Raw genomic sequence first — 15,249 nt, forward strand, 5'->3', positions numbered from 1 at the left:
CCACTTGCAGAAGAATAGGGACCACACAGTGCTGACGAACAGACCCGGACATAAACGGCTGTGCCACGGAGTGACTCTGGGTGAGCACTCTACCTCTCAGTTCCTTGAGTCTGGTGCTGTTCCAAGATAACGCGTGTAAAGTGGCTGAGTGTAGGGCCGCCACAGTAAACACTCCATGAATAGCTACGGTCACTCCCACTGCACTGCTGTATGACACAGGTGTGGGATGGGGGAAGGACAGCTCAGAGGCAGACAAACAGAGACCCAGCCCAGGGGCTATCAGCCCCACCCAGCAGAGGGCCAGGCTCCAAGCCCAGCTGTCCTCATGGTACACCCTACCTGCCAAGCTCGCAAAAGACCCACAGACCTTGCCACCTGAGTCCCCTCTTGCTCTGATGCCCCCAGTACACCACCGGTTTCTCAGGACTCAGGGAAACTTTATTCCTCCAAATGGGAGTCTCCATAGGGCTTTTAAATACAAAGGTTGGGGTCTTTAGACAGTCAGGGGACAGCACCAAACCACGGTTCCCTCTACTTCCTGTCTTAGCATCTTTGACTCAGGACGGAACTCAGAGCCACGGGCTCTTGGCAAACTCCTCACTGGCCAGACCCTCCTGCAAGTTCACCCCACCGGCTCTTTCTCCCTCTCCTGACCCTTCACGTGAGTTCCTCCCTAGGAATGGGACAGGAGGAAGACAAAGGCATAACATCTACCTTGCTGCCTCCCACAGCTAGAGGAAGAGCCTCCCTTGATGGAGTGAGGGACGGAGCTTTGCTGGGTGTTATCATGCCCACGAGAGACGAGGCGGACGCAACCGGTTAGAACGTGGGTGACAGGCTCTTTAAAAGCTGCCAGCTTCAGGTTTCACTCACGCAGACTACTCTCAACCCCAAGAACACTAGCCATTAAAACGCTGGCAGTTTTCCATCAAGGGGTGGGAGGAAAAGAGAACCAAAAAGGGGAGGAGAAATCCAAAAGACCTCCATCAGGTTTCCACACCCATCCCCGCGACACGGCTCAACAGGACCACGACGCGCCAGGAGAAAATGCCAACCTGAGAACTCACCCGGAGCAGTGATGAGGGAGTTGGTGGCCTCCGTTTCAGTGTAAGACAATGTGGAATCGGACAGATCTGTCGGGGAAGAGAAAGAGAACTTAGTTGGCCGGGGGCTCCGCGCTCCTCTTTCTCAGGCATCCGCCGTGCATGGCGCACATGTATCCACGCACAGGGCAGTGTCCCCCACAGCTTTCTCAGGCTACTCCGAAACCCCATCCCAGGCTGGCCAGCCTTGGAAGTCTTCTGGAAACTGCTGGCTGCTGTGACCCCAGCACCTGAAAAAGTTTCAATTGCTCCGACCACAGAAATAAGCGGTAGTTCTGGGGACCCAGCAAGTAGCAACTTGGAACCTTCTGGGGTAAGGGTAAATTAAGCCCCTAAACAATTCATAGTTGCTATACTTAATTACAACCATTAAAATTCTTGAAGTTGTTCCTTCTTGCTTCCTTCCTTCCTTCCTTCCTCCCTCCCGCCTGCTCGAGCTGGGGAAACTGTTTTAACAAGCCAGCAGCCATCTTCCCTCGGTCTCACTCACACCCCTCTAATTAAGGGCTCAAGCATTTGCTCCCAGATTAGCTTTTCCTTCTCTCTCTCTCTCTCTCTCTCTCCCCCCTCTCCTATTTCCTAGCATGCTCACCATTTAACTTTCAATGCCTGCATTTTTTTTTAAAAGGCATTCTTGTTTTTTATTTTTCTTTGTGGTAGGTTTAAGGACTTCATATGGCATGCGTTATTGGTTTGCCCCTGTTTGCAGTATGGTTAGATGGGAAGGGAAATTCTCTTGTGCATTTTCTCTTGAACACTGAGCTGCTCTCTTGACGAACTGAGGTCTTTTGGGACACACAGACTTGAGAAGTTTTTCCTGGGCCTGGGCCTCTGCTACCAGCAACTGGGTGTTGTCCCCGTTAAGGGACAAGCCTGTCCAGGAGTTGGGAGGCATGTCCCCGGAACCTGCAGAATTCTCATCTTCTGCTGACCCAGCACAACCTGGATCTGGCTCTGCTGGCCCCACCTGGCCCCACCTGGCCCAGCAGAGCCACTCCGGGGCCAGGGGTTCATTGGACAAAACCATTGCCTAGGCCTGAGCTAGCTAGAATTCCACTCGGTCTTGCAGGAATTTTTCCCTTTTACCACATGGCTTGGGGAGCGGGAAGATGAAACATTAACCAATTTGGCCTTTTTTTTGTTTCCCACTTGCCAGATGCTGACTGAGTACTCTGGGTTTTATTTTGTTTTTTGGTTTCATGTGATCACAGAGGCTTAGAAGTGAACTGACTTTTTGTTTATGAAAAAGCAACAATGCAAGGAAGAGAAAATAATAACAAAACAAAAAAAAAACTTGGGAGTATTTATCAGGGAACAAAAAAGTTATCTGCTAGGAGAAGTATTAGGAGGAAAATAAAGGCCCTTGGAAAATCTTAAAAAACAAACAACAACAACAAAAACAAACCTCAATGCCTAAGTGGGAATTCTGAAAAGACTTTTGCTTTTAGCACCTGATATTCCCAAGTGCTCAATACCAGGAGCTTTGCTGCCACTTCACATCTGAAGTAGCATCCTCGTGGCCTGAGTCCTGGCCGACACAAACATGGAGAGGGTTCCAGAAGGAGTTGGAAAGGCAGGTGGCTTCCACCTCTCACAGCTACCAGGTCCCCATCACACCCTTGCCAAACCCTCACAACTAGTGTTTCCAATGAGGCCCTCAATGGTGGGCAGCCATGTCACAGGGGCTGTTAAGTAAGGGACACTCCAGAACTCCACCAATGCCCAAGTCCGGGGAGGGGCTCCGGCAGATCCTGGAGCCCAGGCTCCAAGTCTCCCCTCCTCACATAGTCAGCAACGTCAGGGTCACCGCTTTTTTTCTTTTAAGGGCCAGAGAATAAATATCTTCAACTTGGCCAGGGTTGGTGGCCCACGTCGATCATCCCAGCAGCTCAGGAAACTGAGGCAGGAGGATAGGGAGTTCAAATCCAGCCTCAGCAACTTAGTGAGACCCTGCCTCAAAAGTAAAAATTAAAAAGTGCTGGGGACATGACTGAGTGGTTAAGCACCCTGGGTTCAATCTTTAATCCCTGGTACCAAAAAAAAAAAAAAAAAAAAAAAAAACCCTTCAATTTTATAAGCCATACAACCTGTTATAGCTACTCACTGCCACAGTGGAGAGGAAGAAGCCATGAAGAAAGGAAAAGGGTGCGTGGCTGTGTTCCTGTGTGACTTTCCTTCTGGACGCTGAAGTTTCATTTCATATAATTTTCATGAGACAGGAAATATTACTCCTTTTATATATATATTTTTAACCATTTAAAAAATAAAAACCAGTCTTAGCTCACAAGTCATATAAGAACAGATGGAGAGCTAAGCTCCAACGACCACCAGCAAGTCACTTCCTCTATCCGGGCCTCAGTTGTCCCATTTGTAAAATAATGGGGACACCTGTAGGCTTCTAAGTGGTCACTCTACAGGGCTGGGTGGTGTTCTGGCTTTGCTGTTTTATCATGGGCTGCCTGACCACAGTCCCTCAGAGCAATGATCTGGAAGGTCAGACTGAGGTGCCACATTTACTACCAACTTCTGAGGTTTGGGTTTTGTTTTGTTTTATATATATATATATATATATATATTTTTTTTTTTTTTTTTTTTTTTTTCTCCTTCTAATGGAACCAGGGGTTTTCTAAGCAACCAGTGTAACTACACTGACGATGATGTTGAGGCGAGCCTGTGAGTGAAGCACAGGCACCTCAGACCTAAATGGGGACTGCTCTGGGGTTGGGTCTCGGCCCTGCTGCCCCTCAGCGGGGTGACCCCCCACTCACTCCTTTCCTCATCATCCCCCAGGTGAATGTGCCAGGTCCCCCATCCGCAGGATGATCCAGCTTATGGAACGAGGACCGAGACACACAGTGGGGAGCACCCCCCGCACAGCTGGATCTGCGCACCCTCCAGGGCAGCCTCTGCCCTTCCTACTGGAGGTCAGACTTCTGAGGGCACCTGGTGGGCACTTCCAATCCCACAGAGGTGAGAGAGGTAGGGGGAAACTGAGGTGAGTCCCTGAGAGGCTATGACATGCAGAAGTGACCTCCCAGATGGTGGTGACACACACCACTGGGAAGACGCCTTTTACCAAAAGCAAAACAAAACCCACTCTTTGCGGTCACCGGGGAATGCTTCAGCATCAACGCCACGCCATCTGACTCTGAACGCCTGCATCCTCCAGAAACTGCCTGGGTCAGAGAAGAGCTCTCCCCTACAGCTAAGGCCAAGCCACTGCACCCCGCCAGGAGACTACGGGCTCCTGCGCTTCCTGGCTCCCACCCTGTGCTCTGAGTCCCGCTGCAGAGACAGTCAGGAGGGCCAGCGAACACGGGACATCTACTTTTAAAATGACAAGCATCTACCCCAGAATACAAGCTAATGATCTAGCCTCAAGGTTTTACAGAAAACGTGTACTGCCTCTAAAGGGGACTTCTCTACAATGACACTACCACCTCCACTAAGCTCACCAAGGGGACAGTCCCTGTCAGGGCCTTTTGTGCCAATAAACATGCATTCTACCCCTTTCCACTGCCGTTTCTGTCCCAGTGAACATCTTGGCTGGGGAGGAGGCATACAGCTTCTCTCAAGAAGGACTTCATGTCCAACTTACCTGTCACACTCCTAATTAGTACACCCTAAGGCAGAACCGCCCCAGTCGGGGGAAGGGAGGAGAGAACGAGAAACCCAGAAATTCCAATCCACCTCCAATGAGATGCTTAAGTCAGAACTCATTCATTTCCGACAGGCCCATGTTTAAAGGTCACAGAAAGGCTAAGGATGAGCTGCAGTATTTCAAGACGTAAATAGCCGGCTGCAGAAGCTGGGTTCACTTTGGCCCGATGGCGGGGATGCTCGCAAAACTTCACCCCATTTCAGAGGACCCGGCCCAGCCTCCAGCCCGCCCCCAGTGCTGAGGGAGGACACACTTACCCAGTGGCTTGTACTCGTCGTGAGGAGACAGCCGTGAGTAGGGGGGAGGCGGTGATTCTGAAAGACAGGAGAAAGCATGTCACTGCTGGGGTTGGGGGGTCACACCTGGAGCTCTACATGTGGTTAACTATGAGTGTCCTCAGCCCTCGGGAAGCCATTCATATCTCTCACCACCGCTGCTGCCCAAATCTACTGCAAGAGTTAAGGCCACAGGTCTGGGGTGCAAAAAGACCTGGGCACCATCCCTACTCTGACATTTGTGGCTGTGTGAACTCAGGCAAGTTACCTCACCTCCCTGAGACTGTTTCCTCAGCTATAAAATGGGGATATAATCATATAGACTTCCCAGTTTTGCCAGGAGGGTAAAAGAAGATAATGTATGTAAAATGCTTAGCAAAGCTCTTGGCACTGTAGAAAAACACCTCCATAAATAGTACCTATTATTATTATACATGGGTGCAGGGGAAGTCAGAGATGGGGTGCCAGATCAAATACTAGATGCTCACACATTTGAATTTGAGGTAAACATGGCATAGTATTTTTTTTTAATATTATTTAGTTGTAAGTGGACCTTTACTTATATGTGGTGCTGAGGACTGAACCCAGTGCCTCACACATGCTAGGCAAGTGCTCTACCACTGAGCCACAACCCCAGTCCCAGCATAGTATTTTAGTGTAAGTATATACCTTGCAGTATTTGGGATATACTTACACTAAAATGTGGACTATGTGAAATTCAGATTTAACTGGGCATCCTGCATTTTACTGGCTAAATTTGGCATACCTCGTCAGAGCTGAGGGTGAATCCCAAGGCCCAGACATGAAATCTGCTTCCAAATGAGCTGCGTAAGAACTAACATTCATGGGTGTGGAGAGGACCCCAGGGCTGGCTGTGGCCTAGGAAGCCAAACCTAGCTCAGGCAGCTCCACAGGAGGCCTTAAAACAGTTGCTTCCAGCTCTCAGCCTCAGTGTCCCCCTTTGGAAAGGAAGGGCAGGGATGGGACTCAGCCTCTCTGCTCAGATCCTCTGATTCCTTATTGTCTCTGGTGTTTTCCTTTGGGTTTCCTTTCATTTGCCTAAAATACTCCTCCTTAAAAACATATACTTTGCCTTCAGAAGAATTTCTTAGCCTCTTGCTTTACGGGAAGTAACAATTTGCTAAACTAAGTAACAATTTGCATGAATGAAATGACCCTTCATTTTCCGTAAATGAAACTCAACACCATCAAATCGCAAAGGAAGGCAAACTCCGCAGTAATAAAGTGGTAATAACTATTATTAGGCGGGCATCAGGAATGACACAGGGGTAATAAGTGTTTTCGCAATGATAATAGGGCACAATTAGTTGGAGGAGCATTTCTTGGGCTCCATACACCCAATGAGGCTTCACCTCTTCCCCACCCTGGTCTTCCCAGCCAGAAGTTGCTTCAACACAGTGGAGACTCAGAGGCCTAGACACAGGGACTCTCTGTGGATGGGGGTTAGGGAGAAGGAAGAGTGAATCATGGAGTAGCCCATTTGCTCCAGCAAAACAGTTTGCATAGAGCAGTTAATCCTGCTTGCCAGGCACCTATTTGTATTTAATCCTTTCTCAATAATAAAATAAATAATAAGATGGCATTATTATCCCCGTTTTACAGATGAGGAAACTGACCTGCCCATGCCCCCCAGCCAATCACGGTGGAGGTGGGATTTGTGCCCAGGCCAGACTCTGCTCCACTGCTCCATGAGCCAGGGAATGAGGAGGCGCCGGGTCTCACAGCCCTGGTCCCTGCTGGGGCCAGCACACCACCTGCACAGAAAGTGCTCACATAATAAAGCATCAGTGAAAGGGACATGGTGAGTTGGGCACATCTGTAGATAAAGGCATGGAGAGAGAGGACTAAGGGCCAATGCTGGGGTAAGGCCAGAGAAGACCTCAAACAAGACTCACAGAGAGGGGCTACCGGCTGGTCAACAGGAGACACCTACTGCATTGGTCTGAAGGTCTACAGGCCTGTTTCTAGTGAGGACCAGCCTCGCAGGACAAGAGTATGTTAGAGGAAGGACTGGAGCCCCGCAGGGAAAGGGAACTGAGGCCAGTGCTCCCACTGAACAGAGGAGGAGAGAGGCCTGGCCACTGGAGGGGCCTCCCTCAGGAACCAGAACCAGAGTCAGATCTCTGACCTCCAGCCTAATGTACTTTTTCACTACCCCTCAAATGTCTCAGAAAGCCTGTAATTCCTAGATTAGGATTACTTTGGTAAAAATACAGTTGGCTGAGGCCCAGTGACACATGGCATGGAGCTCTGTGCATCTGTCCCCGCCCCACACACCTCACCTCCTCACCCTGCCCTGTCCCCAAAGCAATGGAGGTGACTGCTATGGTCAAGCCATGGTTCCTGATCCTAGCACCTCTTGCAGGAACTGTTTATCTGAGACTCAAAAGGTGGAAGGCAGGACGGGCATGCAAAGTCCCCCTGCAGAAGCCACCCAGGCCTTGGGCTTTAACATCATCCCGGGAAACACCGAAGTTGTGGGTTTCTGAAACCATCAATGAGACAGAAGGAAAATCTATGAACTTGAAATGTAGACATGCCAGCTAGCAAAGGATAGAAAAACTTTCAGGAGGAACTTCACCAGGACCTGTTTGGCTCTAGCAAAACTGTTTGCTCAGAACTGTTTACCAACTCCAGCAGAGACTGGGATCTAGGATTCAGAAATGAAAGGGACTAGGGCTCACCACGCTCAACTCCTTTTTTTTTTTTTGCAGTATTGAGTATTAAATCCAGAGTCTTGAGCATGCTAGGCAAGTGCTCTAGCACTGAGAAACATTCCCAGGCCTTCTTATTTTTCATTTGGAGACAGGGTCTTGGTAAGTTGCTCAGGATGACCTTGAACTTGTGATCCTCCTGCCTCAGCCTCCAGAGTAGCTGGGATTATAGGCGTGCACCACCGTGCCCATCTATGCAACTCCTTTTAACTGATAGGACACCTGGTGTCGGCCAGGAAAAGGACCTACCCAAGGCCACGCATGAAAGTAACTGCAGATGCTATTCTACTTTGACTAAACAAAGGGGAGGCCAGTTGGAAACCAATACCAGATCATTGTTTTTTAAAAGTTTGAAATATAATTCACAGACCATGAGATTCAACCTTTTAAAGTATACAATTTAGTGATTTTTATTTTAGTATAGAGTTGTGTGACCATCACCACAATCTAATTACAGGACATTTTTATCACTGCAAATAGAAACTGTCCCCATTACCAGTAATTTCCTATACCCTACCCCCAAGCTTTAGGCAACCACTGACTAGTCTCTATGAATGCTTATTCTGGAAGTTTCATATGAATGGAATTGTACAGCATCTAGTCTTTAGTGTGTGGTTTCTTTCAGTTAGTATAATGTTCCAAGGTTCATCTATGTTGTAGCGTGTGTTAGTATTTCATTCTTTTTTATGGCTAAATAATATTCCATTGTGTGGATATATCACATTTTATTTATCCATTCCTCAGCTAATGGACAGTTGGGTTGTTTCCCCATTTTGCCAGTAAGAATAATGTGCTATGAACAACTCTAGATAATTCTTAACTGCCACTCCTACTCCATTTCCACGGAGCCAGGCCTGCCCCCCAAATATGTAAGAATGGGGCTCCAGGACACTATCTCAGGCAGGTAAGGTGACCCTCTAGTGGAACCATGTGAGGGGTGAGACAAAGGATCAGAAAAGAACCTGTGCGTCAGAGTCAGGTCCTCTATCATCCTCTTAGAAGATATCCTAGGGCTGGGGAGATAGCTCAGTTGGTAGCGTGCTCGCCTCGCAAGCACAAGGCCCTGGGTTCGATCCCCAGCACCCCAGCACCACAAAAAAAAAAAAAAAAAAAAAAGATATCCTAGAACTTGCAAAAGTTGTGGTGATTTTAAAATAATTTAGATGCTCTAACCCTGAACAGAACTTCTAGTGTCCTGCAGGCCCCTCTGAAAGAAATGGACATAACAGAAAAAGAGAAAGACTTCAGAAACTCCAGCCCCTTCAGATATCTGGCCTGAGGCATTAACTTCAGGAATCTCCTCCAACTTCCTTCAGAAGTGAGAGCAGTCAGCCAGGGGCCTGGTGCACCCGAAGGCTGGTGCTCAGCCCAGCTCAGCCCAGGCAGGCCTCGGGTAAGCCCCCAGGGGGTACTTAGCCTTCTGGGATCTAGACCTAACATAGAAGCCAGAGGAAAGTTCACAGCCTCCCCTGCGCCTGGCAAAGTTGCAGTTTGGGCCATTCCCTTCCAACCTTCACCTCTGCAGCTCAGCATCTTGCTTAGGAAAGGATTCACACACCTCCTTGGCCTTGAACTTTTCCCCCTTCCAAGGGGTAACTGGAACTAGGAGGGGGCTTCCCAGGCGCCCTTCCCCTTCTCCCCCAGAACCTAGAGGCTCAACCCCAAGCCCCAGGATGGGAGACACAGAAAAGGAGCTCCTGGCACTTTAAGGCCGGCTGAGCCTAATTGCCCAGATTCCCCCGCAGCCAGATAAACAGCGCGGCCGGCTGGCGCCAGCAAGAGGCAAACTGCACATTATCACCCCTTCCTCACCTCCAGGAGGAGCGAGGAGCAGACAGGCAGGCCTAGGGGCCGCTGGGCCGGGCGGGGCGGGGGCTTGGAAGCCCAACTTGAAATTGATCTCATTTCAAAGGGATAATGCCAGGCCAAATAAAAGGAGGACTTTCTGGCCCGTTCTAATTCCTCCAGTCCTGGCCTGGGAACCCTGTGTTTTCCTAGGCGGCCTCCTCCAGTCGTTTAGAAGTTCTCTCTCACTCTGTCTCTTTCCCGGGCACAATTTGGATAATAGTAATTTACTGAATATAATTACAGAAAAAAAAAAAGTGGTGAAGCACAGAGCAGGAGATTTACTCCAAAGTTAATGGATACTTTCAGGAGAAAGGAGCTCTATAAACACAGGTCAGAGCTGCGATCAAAGTATTTCTCCACATTTCCGTCCACATAGGCACCCACCGGGCTCAGCGCTGCCTTAGCCCTGAGCAGGGGGCGGGCAGGAAGGAGGCTGAGCTGGAGTCTGACTCCCTGGGGTCCACACAGTGCCCAGGACAGAGCCTGGCACAGGCCCTCCGCTGAAGAGCCCCGTTTCTGAGAAAAGCACAGGGGACAGGGCAAGCGGAGGGGAGGAAGGCCTGTGCACCCATCAGACCTCAACCAACCTTTTTTTTTTTTTTTTTTTTTTTTTTTCTGCGGTGCCGGGGATCCAACCCAGGGCCTTGTGCATGCGAGGCCAGCACTCTACCCACTGAGCTACATCCCCAGCCCCCAAGCCCCCAGCTATTACAGATGGGAAAAGAGGCCTTGAGAGGGAAACTTGCCCCAAAGCAAGTTTCTGGATGAAGCAGGATTGACTGAACAGCAGGGGTTCACACTGACCAGGAAAGGGCCTCCTGTCACTGGGACTCCTTGTAGGGCTGGCTGGGGGTAGGGAGGAACACTGGTGACTGGTGCCAGGTGGGTGTTCCTCAGTCCTTCCATGCTGGGTGTTCCCGTGTACTTTCCTCCAGTCATGTGTCTGCTCTGTGTGCTAGTCTGTCTGTCTGTCCCCTGCCCCAGTTCTCCCCGCAGTTGGAGGGAAGAGTCTCCTTATCAGGGCGCGCAAGGCTGAGCCCTAGCTATGCGCCCGCCCAGCTTCAGGAGCCAGTCTGGCGGCCAGACAGCGGGGGCGGGGTGGGCAGCAGAGGGCTTCCCCAGTTCTCAGTCCCAGGAAAGGCAAAAGGGTCAACCCAGCCCACACTAAAGATTGCTCAGACCGCTGGTCTCTCCAGCTGCCCCCAGTGTGACTAAGTCCGGGCCTCGTAGGCTAGCAACTAGCAAAGAGGCAGAGAAATAGACTCAGGACACAGCTGTCCCTACAACAGCACCTCCTTCTGGGGGGCAGAAGCAAGCCAAGTCCCAGTGCATAGTCCAGAATTACCCATAGAGAGGGAGATTCTGAGGGGAGGTAACTCATCCAAGGTCAAGTGGCAGGTTACTGGATGGGCAAGCCTGGGACAGAGGTCCAGGTTGAAGAACTGTTCTACTGCAGTGTCCAGACTCTCCTCCAACCTTACAACTTCCCAAGTCTACCAAACTCAAACCACCACCCAGGCGAACTCCCAGTTTAAGGAATAGGAGTGGGAATGGGACCTGTTGGTGTCCATCAATGTTTTTGCTCCTCCCCTTCCTGCCCACCCAACTGAGCTTGCTGAACCTTTGGCTGGGCTGGTCCTCTCTGCCTCTGACCCTTCCTTCCTACAAGGCTGTTCCAGGTTAGAGGTGTGGAGTTGGGGGGGGGGGGGGCGATTCTGATACAAACACACCCTCAGCACTGCTAGTGGTTCAACCACTGACCTGGCCCTGCCCCCTTCCCTCCTCTTCTTCCCATCTCTCCCTCCTCCCCAGGATTATTTCTTGAAGGCACAGATCCTACTCACATTTCTGCTCTGCCAGCTGTAGCACCCAACCCAGTGCCTAGCACAGAGTAAATGCTCAACAAACATTTGCTGGTCACTGACATGGTGAAAGAGAAAGTACCTACAAAGGCCTGCTACAAGAGTGGAGTGGACCCCATCATTCATCTCCTACTAGAAAAATAACCAGGGACAAGACCATCATAAATGGGACCCATTTTTCAGGACGGAGACAGGAATAACAGAGGGGAGAAAGCCTCTTCCAGGGGAAACTGTCGAAAGAGCAGCCAGGCACAGGAAGCTCAGTATGGACCCCAAGTCAGGGTCTGCCCAACACGACATAGAGTGACCATGTGGGGAGCAGGTCTCTCTCTCTTTCTCTCCCCACTCCACCCCCCCAACACACATCAATGCCCTCTATTCAGGAATCACGACTGAGGGAAAACTTCCTTTCCCTTCAAGCAACTACCCCCACTCAACCCCCAAAACCACACACACAAGTCACCTGTGACAAATCCAGGCTCCCACCTTCCCCTTCCACACTGAGTCAGGAGTTCTGTGATCTGACCATCTCTGTGCCTCCAGGCTGGGTGCTGACTCTCTCCTGGGAAGTCAGAATGGAGGAACTGAGTCCTCCCAGGGCCAACAGCCTGTAATTCTGCAGGCCCCATTCTTGCAAAACCCCCTATGCCACCTAATGGATGCACACAAACCCCCTAATGAAGGTTAGGGTGCAGAGGTCAGAGCAAGGGGATTGCAAGATCCCTGCCTTCCAGCTCTCCCCGCCTCCTCACTTCTGCTCCAGCACCCAGGGGCTGCCCAGGTAAGTAAGGCTGGGGATGCTGTGTGTTGGGGAAATCCCCAGAGCAGAACAAAGAAGTGGTGCAGTTCTCAGAGGTAATTTAATAGCTGGCTTCCTCACCTAGTCTCAGATGCCTTCAGGACCCTCAACTCTAGAGGAAAGCGGAACACAAGAGAATGAGAATGGTGATGATGGAGGACCCTGACATATGATAAGGGATGCTGGGAATGAGAGAGGGGATAACCTACAAAAGCATTGCTGCAAAATATATAAAAGAACAAGTGGGACATTTTACAAATACTTTTTGACTCTGGCCACAATTTATATATACCCAATTTCACAACTGTGGGTACCTTCACAGAAAAGTGCAACCTGGGTATAGGCATGTGCATACAAATGCTAAAAACCTGGGTACCCACTGCAAGTAAATTCTGAAATTGGGTGGTGGGGGCAATGGCACCCATTTCTTTGGCTTTTCTGATCTGCCCTCCCCTCTCAATGACGCTGAAGCTGCACAGAGAAAACTCCAACTTGTACCCACTTTATGGATACCCATTGCTGGAGACTTAGAATGAAGTTGCCATTTGATCTGTGTGCTCACTCACTTGCCGGCTCTCCTTTTCACTCCCCTTGGCCAGGGTAAGCGCCTCTCCTGGAGGCTTCTATGCTCAGGGGCATTGGGAGCGCCGGCCCCTGTGCCCGCCCGCCCCAGTGTCACAGAGAGGAGGCCAGGGGAGGATGCAGGGAGGGGGAAGGCTAGGCCCCCACTCGGCCCCCGCGAGGTGCGCTCACCTGGTCCGCAGAGCCGGCTGAAGTGGTAGGGGTTGCAACACACGGTGGGGCCGTCGGCGGCGGCAGCGAAGCTATGGCAGCCACACAGGGGCTTCAGCTCCACGGCGTGCTGCAGGTCGGGCCAGCGGAAGAGGCGGCCGAGCAGCAGCTGCGGCGGCGCGGGCTGACCGCCCAGGCGGAGGTCGGCGCGCGGCACCAGCACGCAGCCGCCCGGCACGCCGCCGCGGGACTCCACAGCCTCCAGCAGCGTGTCCAGCGAGCGCTCCTTGAGCCGCTTCAGCAGCGAGTACGTGACTGTCTTCAGTTCCTGCTCGAGCAGCAGCAGGCGCGAGCGGGCTTCGCGACTCCGCCCGCCGGCCGCCGGCTCCAAGGCCTCCCCGGCCAGGGGGTCGCCGGCGTCCCGGGGCGCGCCAGCGGCGTCCCGCTCCGAGAAGAGACAGCAGGTCACTGTCTCGCAGTCACTCTCGGGCAGCCAGCCCGGGCCTCCCGGTTCCGCCACATCCAGCAAGGAGTCCCCGGCGCCGGCCCCCGGCTCCGACATGGGTCTCGGGGGGCCCCCTGCGCGCCGGCGCCTCCCCGCACTCTGGGCGCCTCGCTGTCCCACCGCTTCCCGGGGCCGTCGTGGGACTACCGGGCGGACTTCGGAGCGGCCGCAGCCTCCGCCCTCTCGTGCCCGCGGGGCCGGCTCAGCTTGGCTGCCCAAGCTCCCATCCTCGTCACCGCCGCCGCCGCTGCCGCCGCCTTCCTCCCGATCGGGGACCACACGACTTCGCCAAAGTCGCCGCACCAGCCCCGAGCGTTTGGACCTGAACATACGATATCCTTTGGCGCCGGGGGTGGGAGGGAGGCGGTCTCCGGTTACCAGGGGTCCGTTCCCTCAGCGAGGCGCCGGCTGCGCGGGCCGCAGCCCCACATGAAGCTCCGCCGCGGAGCGCCGTGCAGACCGCGCACAGCCTGTCGTCGAAGGGGCACAGCAGGGCTGCAACATGAGGGAGCTCGCCCGGTCGGGACAGCGGGAACAAGCGCACGCCGAGCCGCAGTCCGCGCCTGGCCAGCGGCTACATGGATCTCGGCGGCTGGGCGGCTTAACTCCAGCCCCCTCGCTTTAGGGGGGCTGCAGGCAGCGCGCAGCTAGGAAGACCCCGCATGGGCCGGCGAGCCTTCAAAAGTTGCGCGGCTCGTCCATGAGCACAAAGCGCTAGCGTCGAACCCCCAAATGTGTCTGGAAAACCCTGCCTTTAAAACCCAAGCGCGTAACTACATGGGCTTTTCCTGCAGGATCCGAAAGGTAAGCTTGTCGATACCCTCAACTCCCTGCAAAAAAGAAAAAAGGGGGGGGAAAGGGAAAGAAAGAAAAATCCCAAACAAAATCCAAATCCCTGGATTTGCATGCATGAAAGGCCAACTCCGTCTCAGGTCCCAGGCGCTAGATGCACTTGGAGCGAGTTTCTCCTGAACGCGGGTGTCAACACATGAGTGGAAGCTGTAAAAATCCCAAAGAGCTGCTGGGAATCCTTAATTAAAAACGCAATCCACCGAGGCAGAGGTCGCAGCCCGCCCCACGCTGCGCTCGGACGCTTGGGGCGCCGCGGCTGCCGAGGTAGCCCGCCCTCCCCCCTCCACAAAAGTGCCTCCCGGTGGCCCCGCGGTCCCTGCGAGGTTTGGCGAGGCAGCGCCCGGCAGCTCTTTCTCTCGACTCGGCTCCCTCGCTCGCTCCCCAGCTCGGCTCTCTCTCTCTTTTTTGTTCTCCTCAAACGCACACTGAGGGCCCCCGGAGGAGCGCCGCGGAGTCATTGGCTGCCTCCCATCATATGCCAGTCTAGACACTTTGGCGGCTCCGCGGCGCTGATTGTTGCGCAAACAAGGTTTCAAGTTTCTTAACTCTTAAAGGAGAACACGTCCCATTGCAGGGCCCGAGGCTCCGAGGGGCTGGCTCCCGGGGCGGGCCGAGTCCCGGCCCCCGCCCCACGCCCGCCCCAGCACCCCCGCCCATGGCCTGACAGCGCCCGCGGCTCGCTCCCTAGCTCGAGGTGCGCCCGGGGCACGGATGCCGGCGAGCACACGAACACAGAGGGCTACACAAACCACCCGCGAGTGCGCGAGGGCTTGGCGAACCCACCAAGACTCCGGCGCAAACGGGGCGCTTTGCCTCTCCCTGGTTCATGCGCAAGCTTACAAACACACATTGCACTTTAGAGTCAGTTCAAATCCCC

At 52.8% G+C, this 15,249-nt stretch overlaps 1 protein-coding gene across 5 annotated transcripts in view; it reads right to left on the minus strand.

Annotated features, from left to right (window-relative positions):
* Positions 1-14,911, minus strand: part of Smad6 (SMAD family member 6) — a 71,405-nt gene extending 56,494 nt beyond the window's left edge. For 2 of the 5 annotated variants that reach the window (XM_047542035.1, XM_047542034.1), the window contains exons 1-5: positions 13,037-14,911; positions 11,948-12,046; positions 6,677-6,814; positions 5,022-5,078; positions 1,068-1,133 (exon numbers count right to left, since the gene is read on the minus strand). In XM_047542035.1, coding sequence (XP_047397991.1) covers positions 1,068-1,133; positions 5,022-5,078; positions 6,677-6,814; positions 11,948-12,046; positions 13,037-13,850 — 1,174 coding nt within the window. In that variant the 5' untranslated portion in view covers positions 13,851-14,911. The remainder of the gene's footprint in view (positions 1-1,067; positions 1,134-5,021; positions 5,079-6,676; positions 6,815-11,947; positions 12,047-13,036) is intronic. The other 3 variants (XM_047542037.1, XM_047542036.1, XM_047542039.1) reach the window with 3 other exon arrangements.
* Positions 14,912-15,249: the final 338 nt, after the last annotated feature.

This window comes from Sciurus carolinensis, chromosome 2, assembly GCF_902686445.1.
Source record: "Sciurus carolinensis chromosome 2, mSciCar1.2, whole genome shotgun sequence".
NCBI lineage: Eukaryota > Metazoa > Chordata > Mammalia > Rodentia > Sciuridae > Sciurus > Sciurus carolinensis.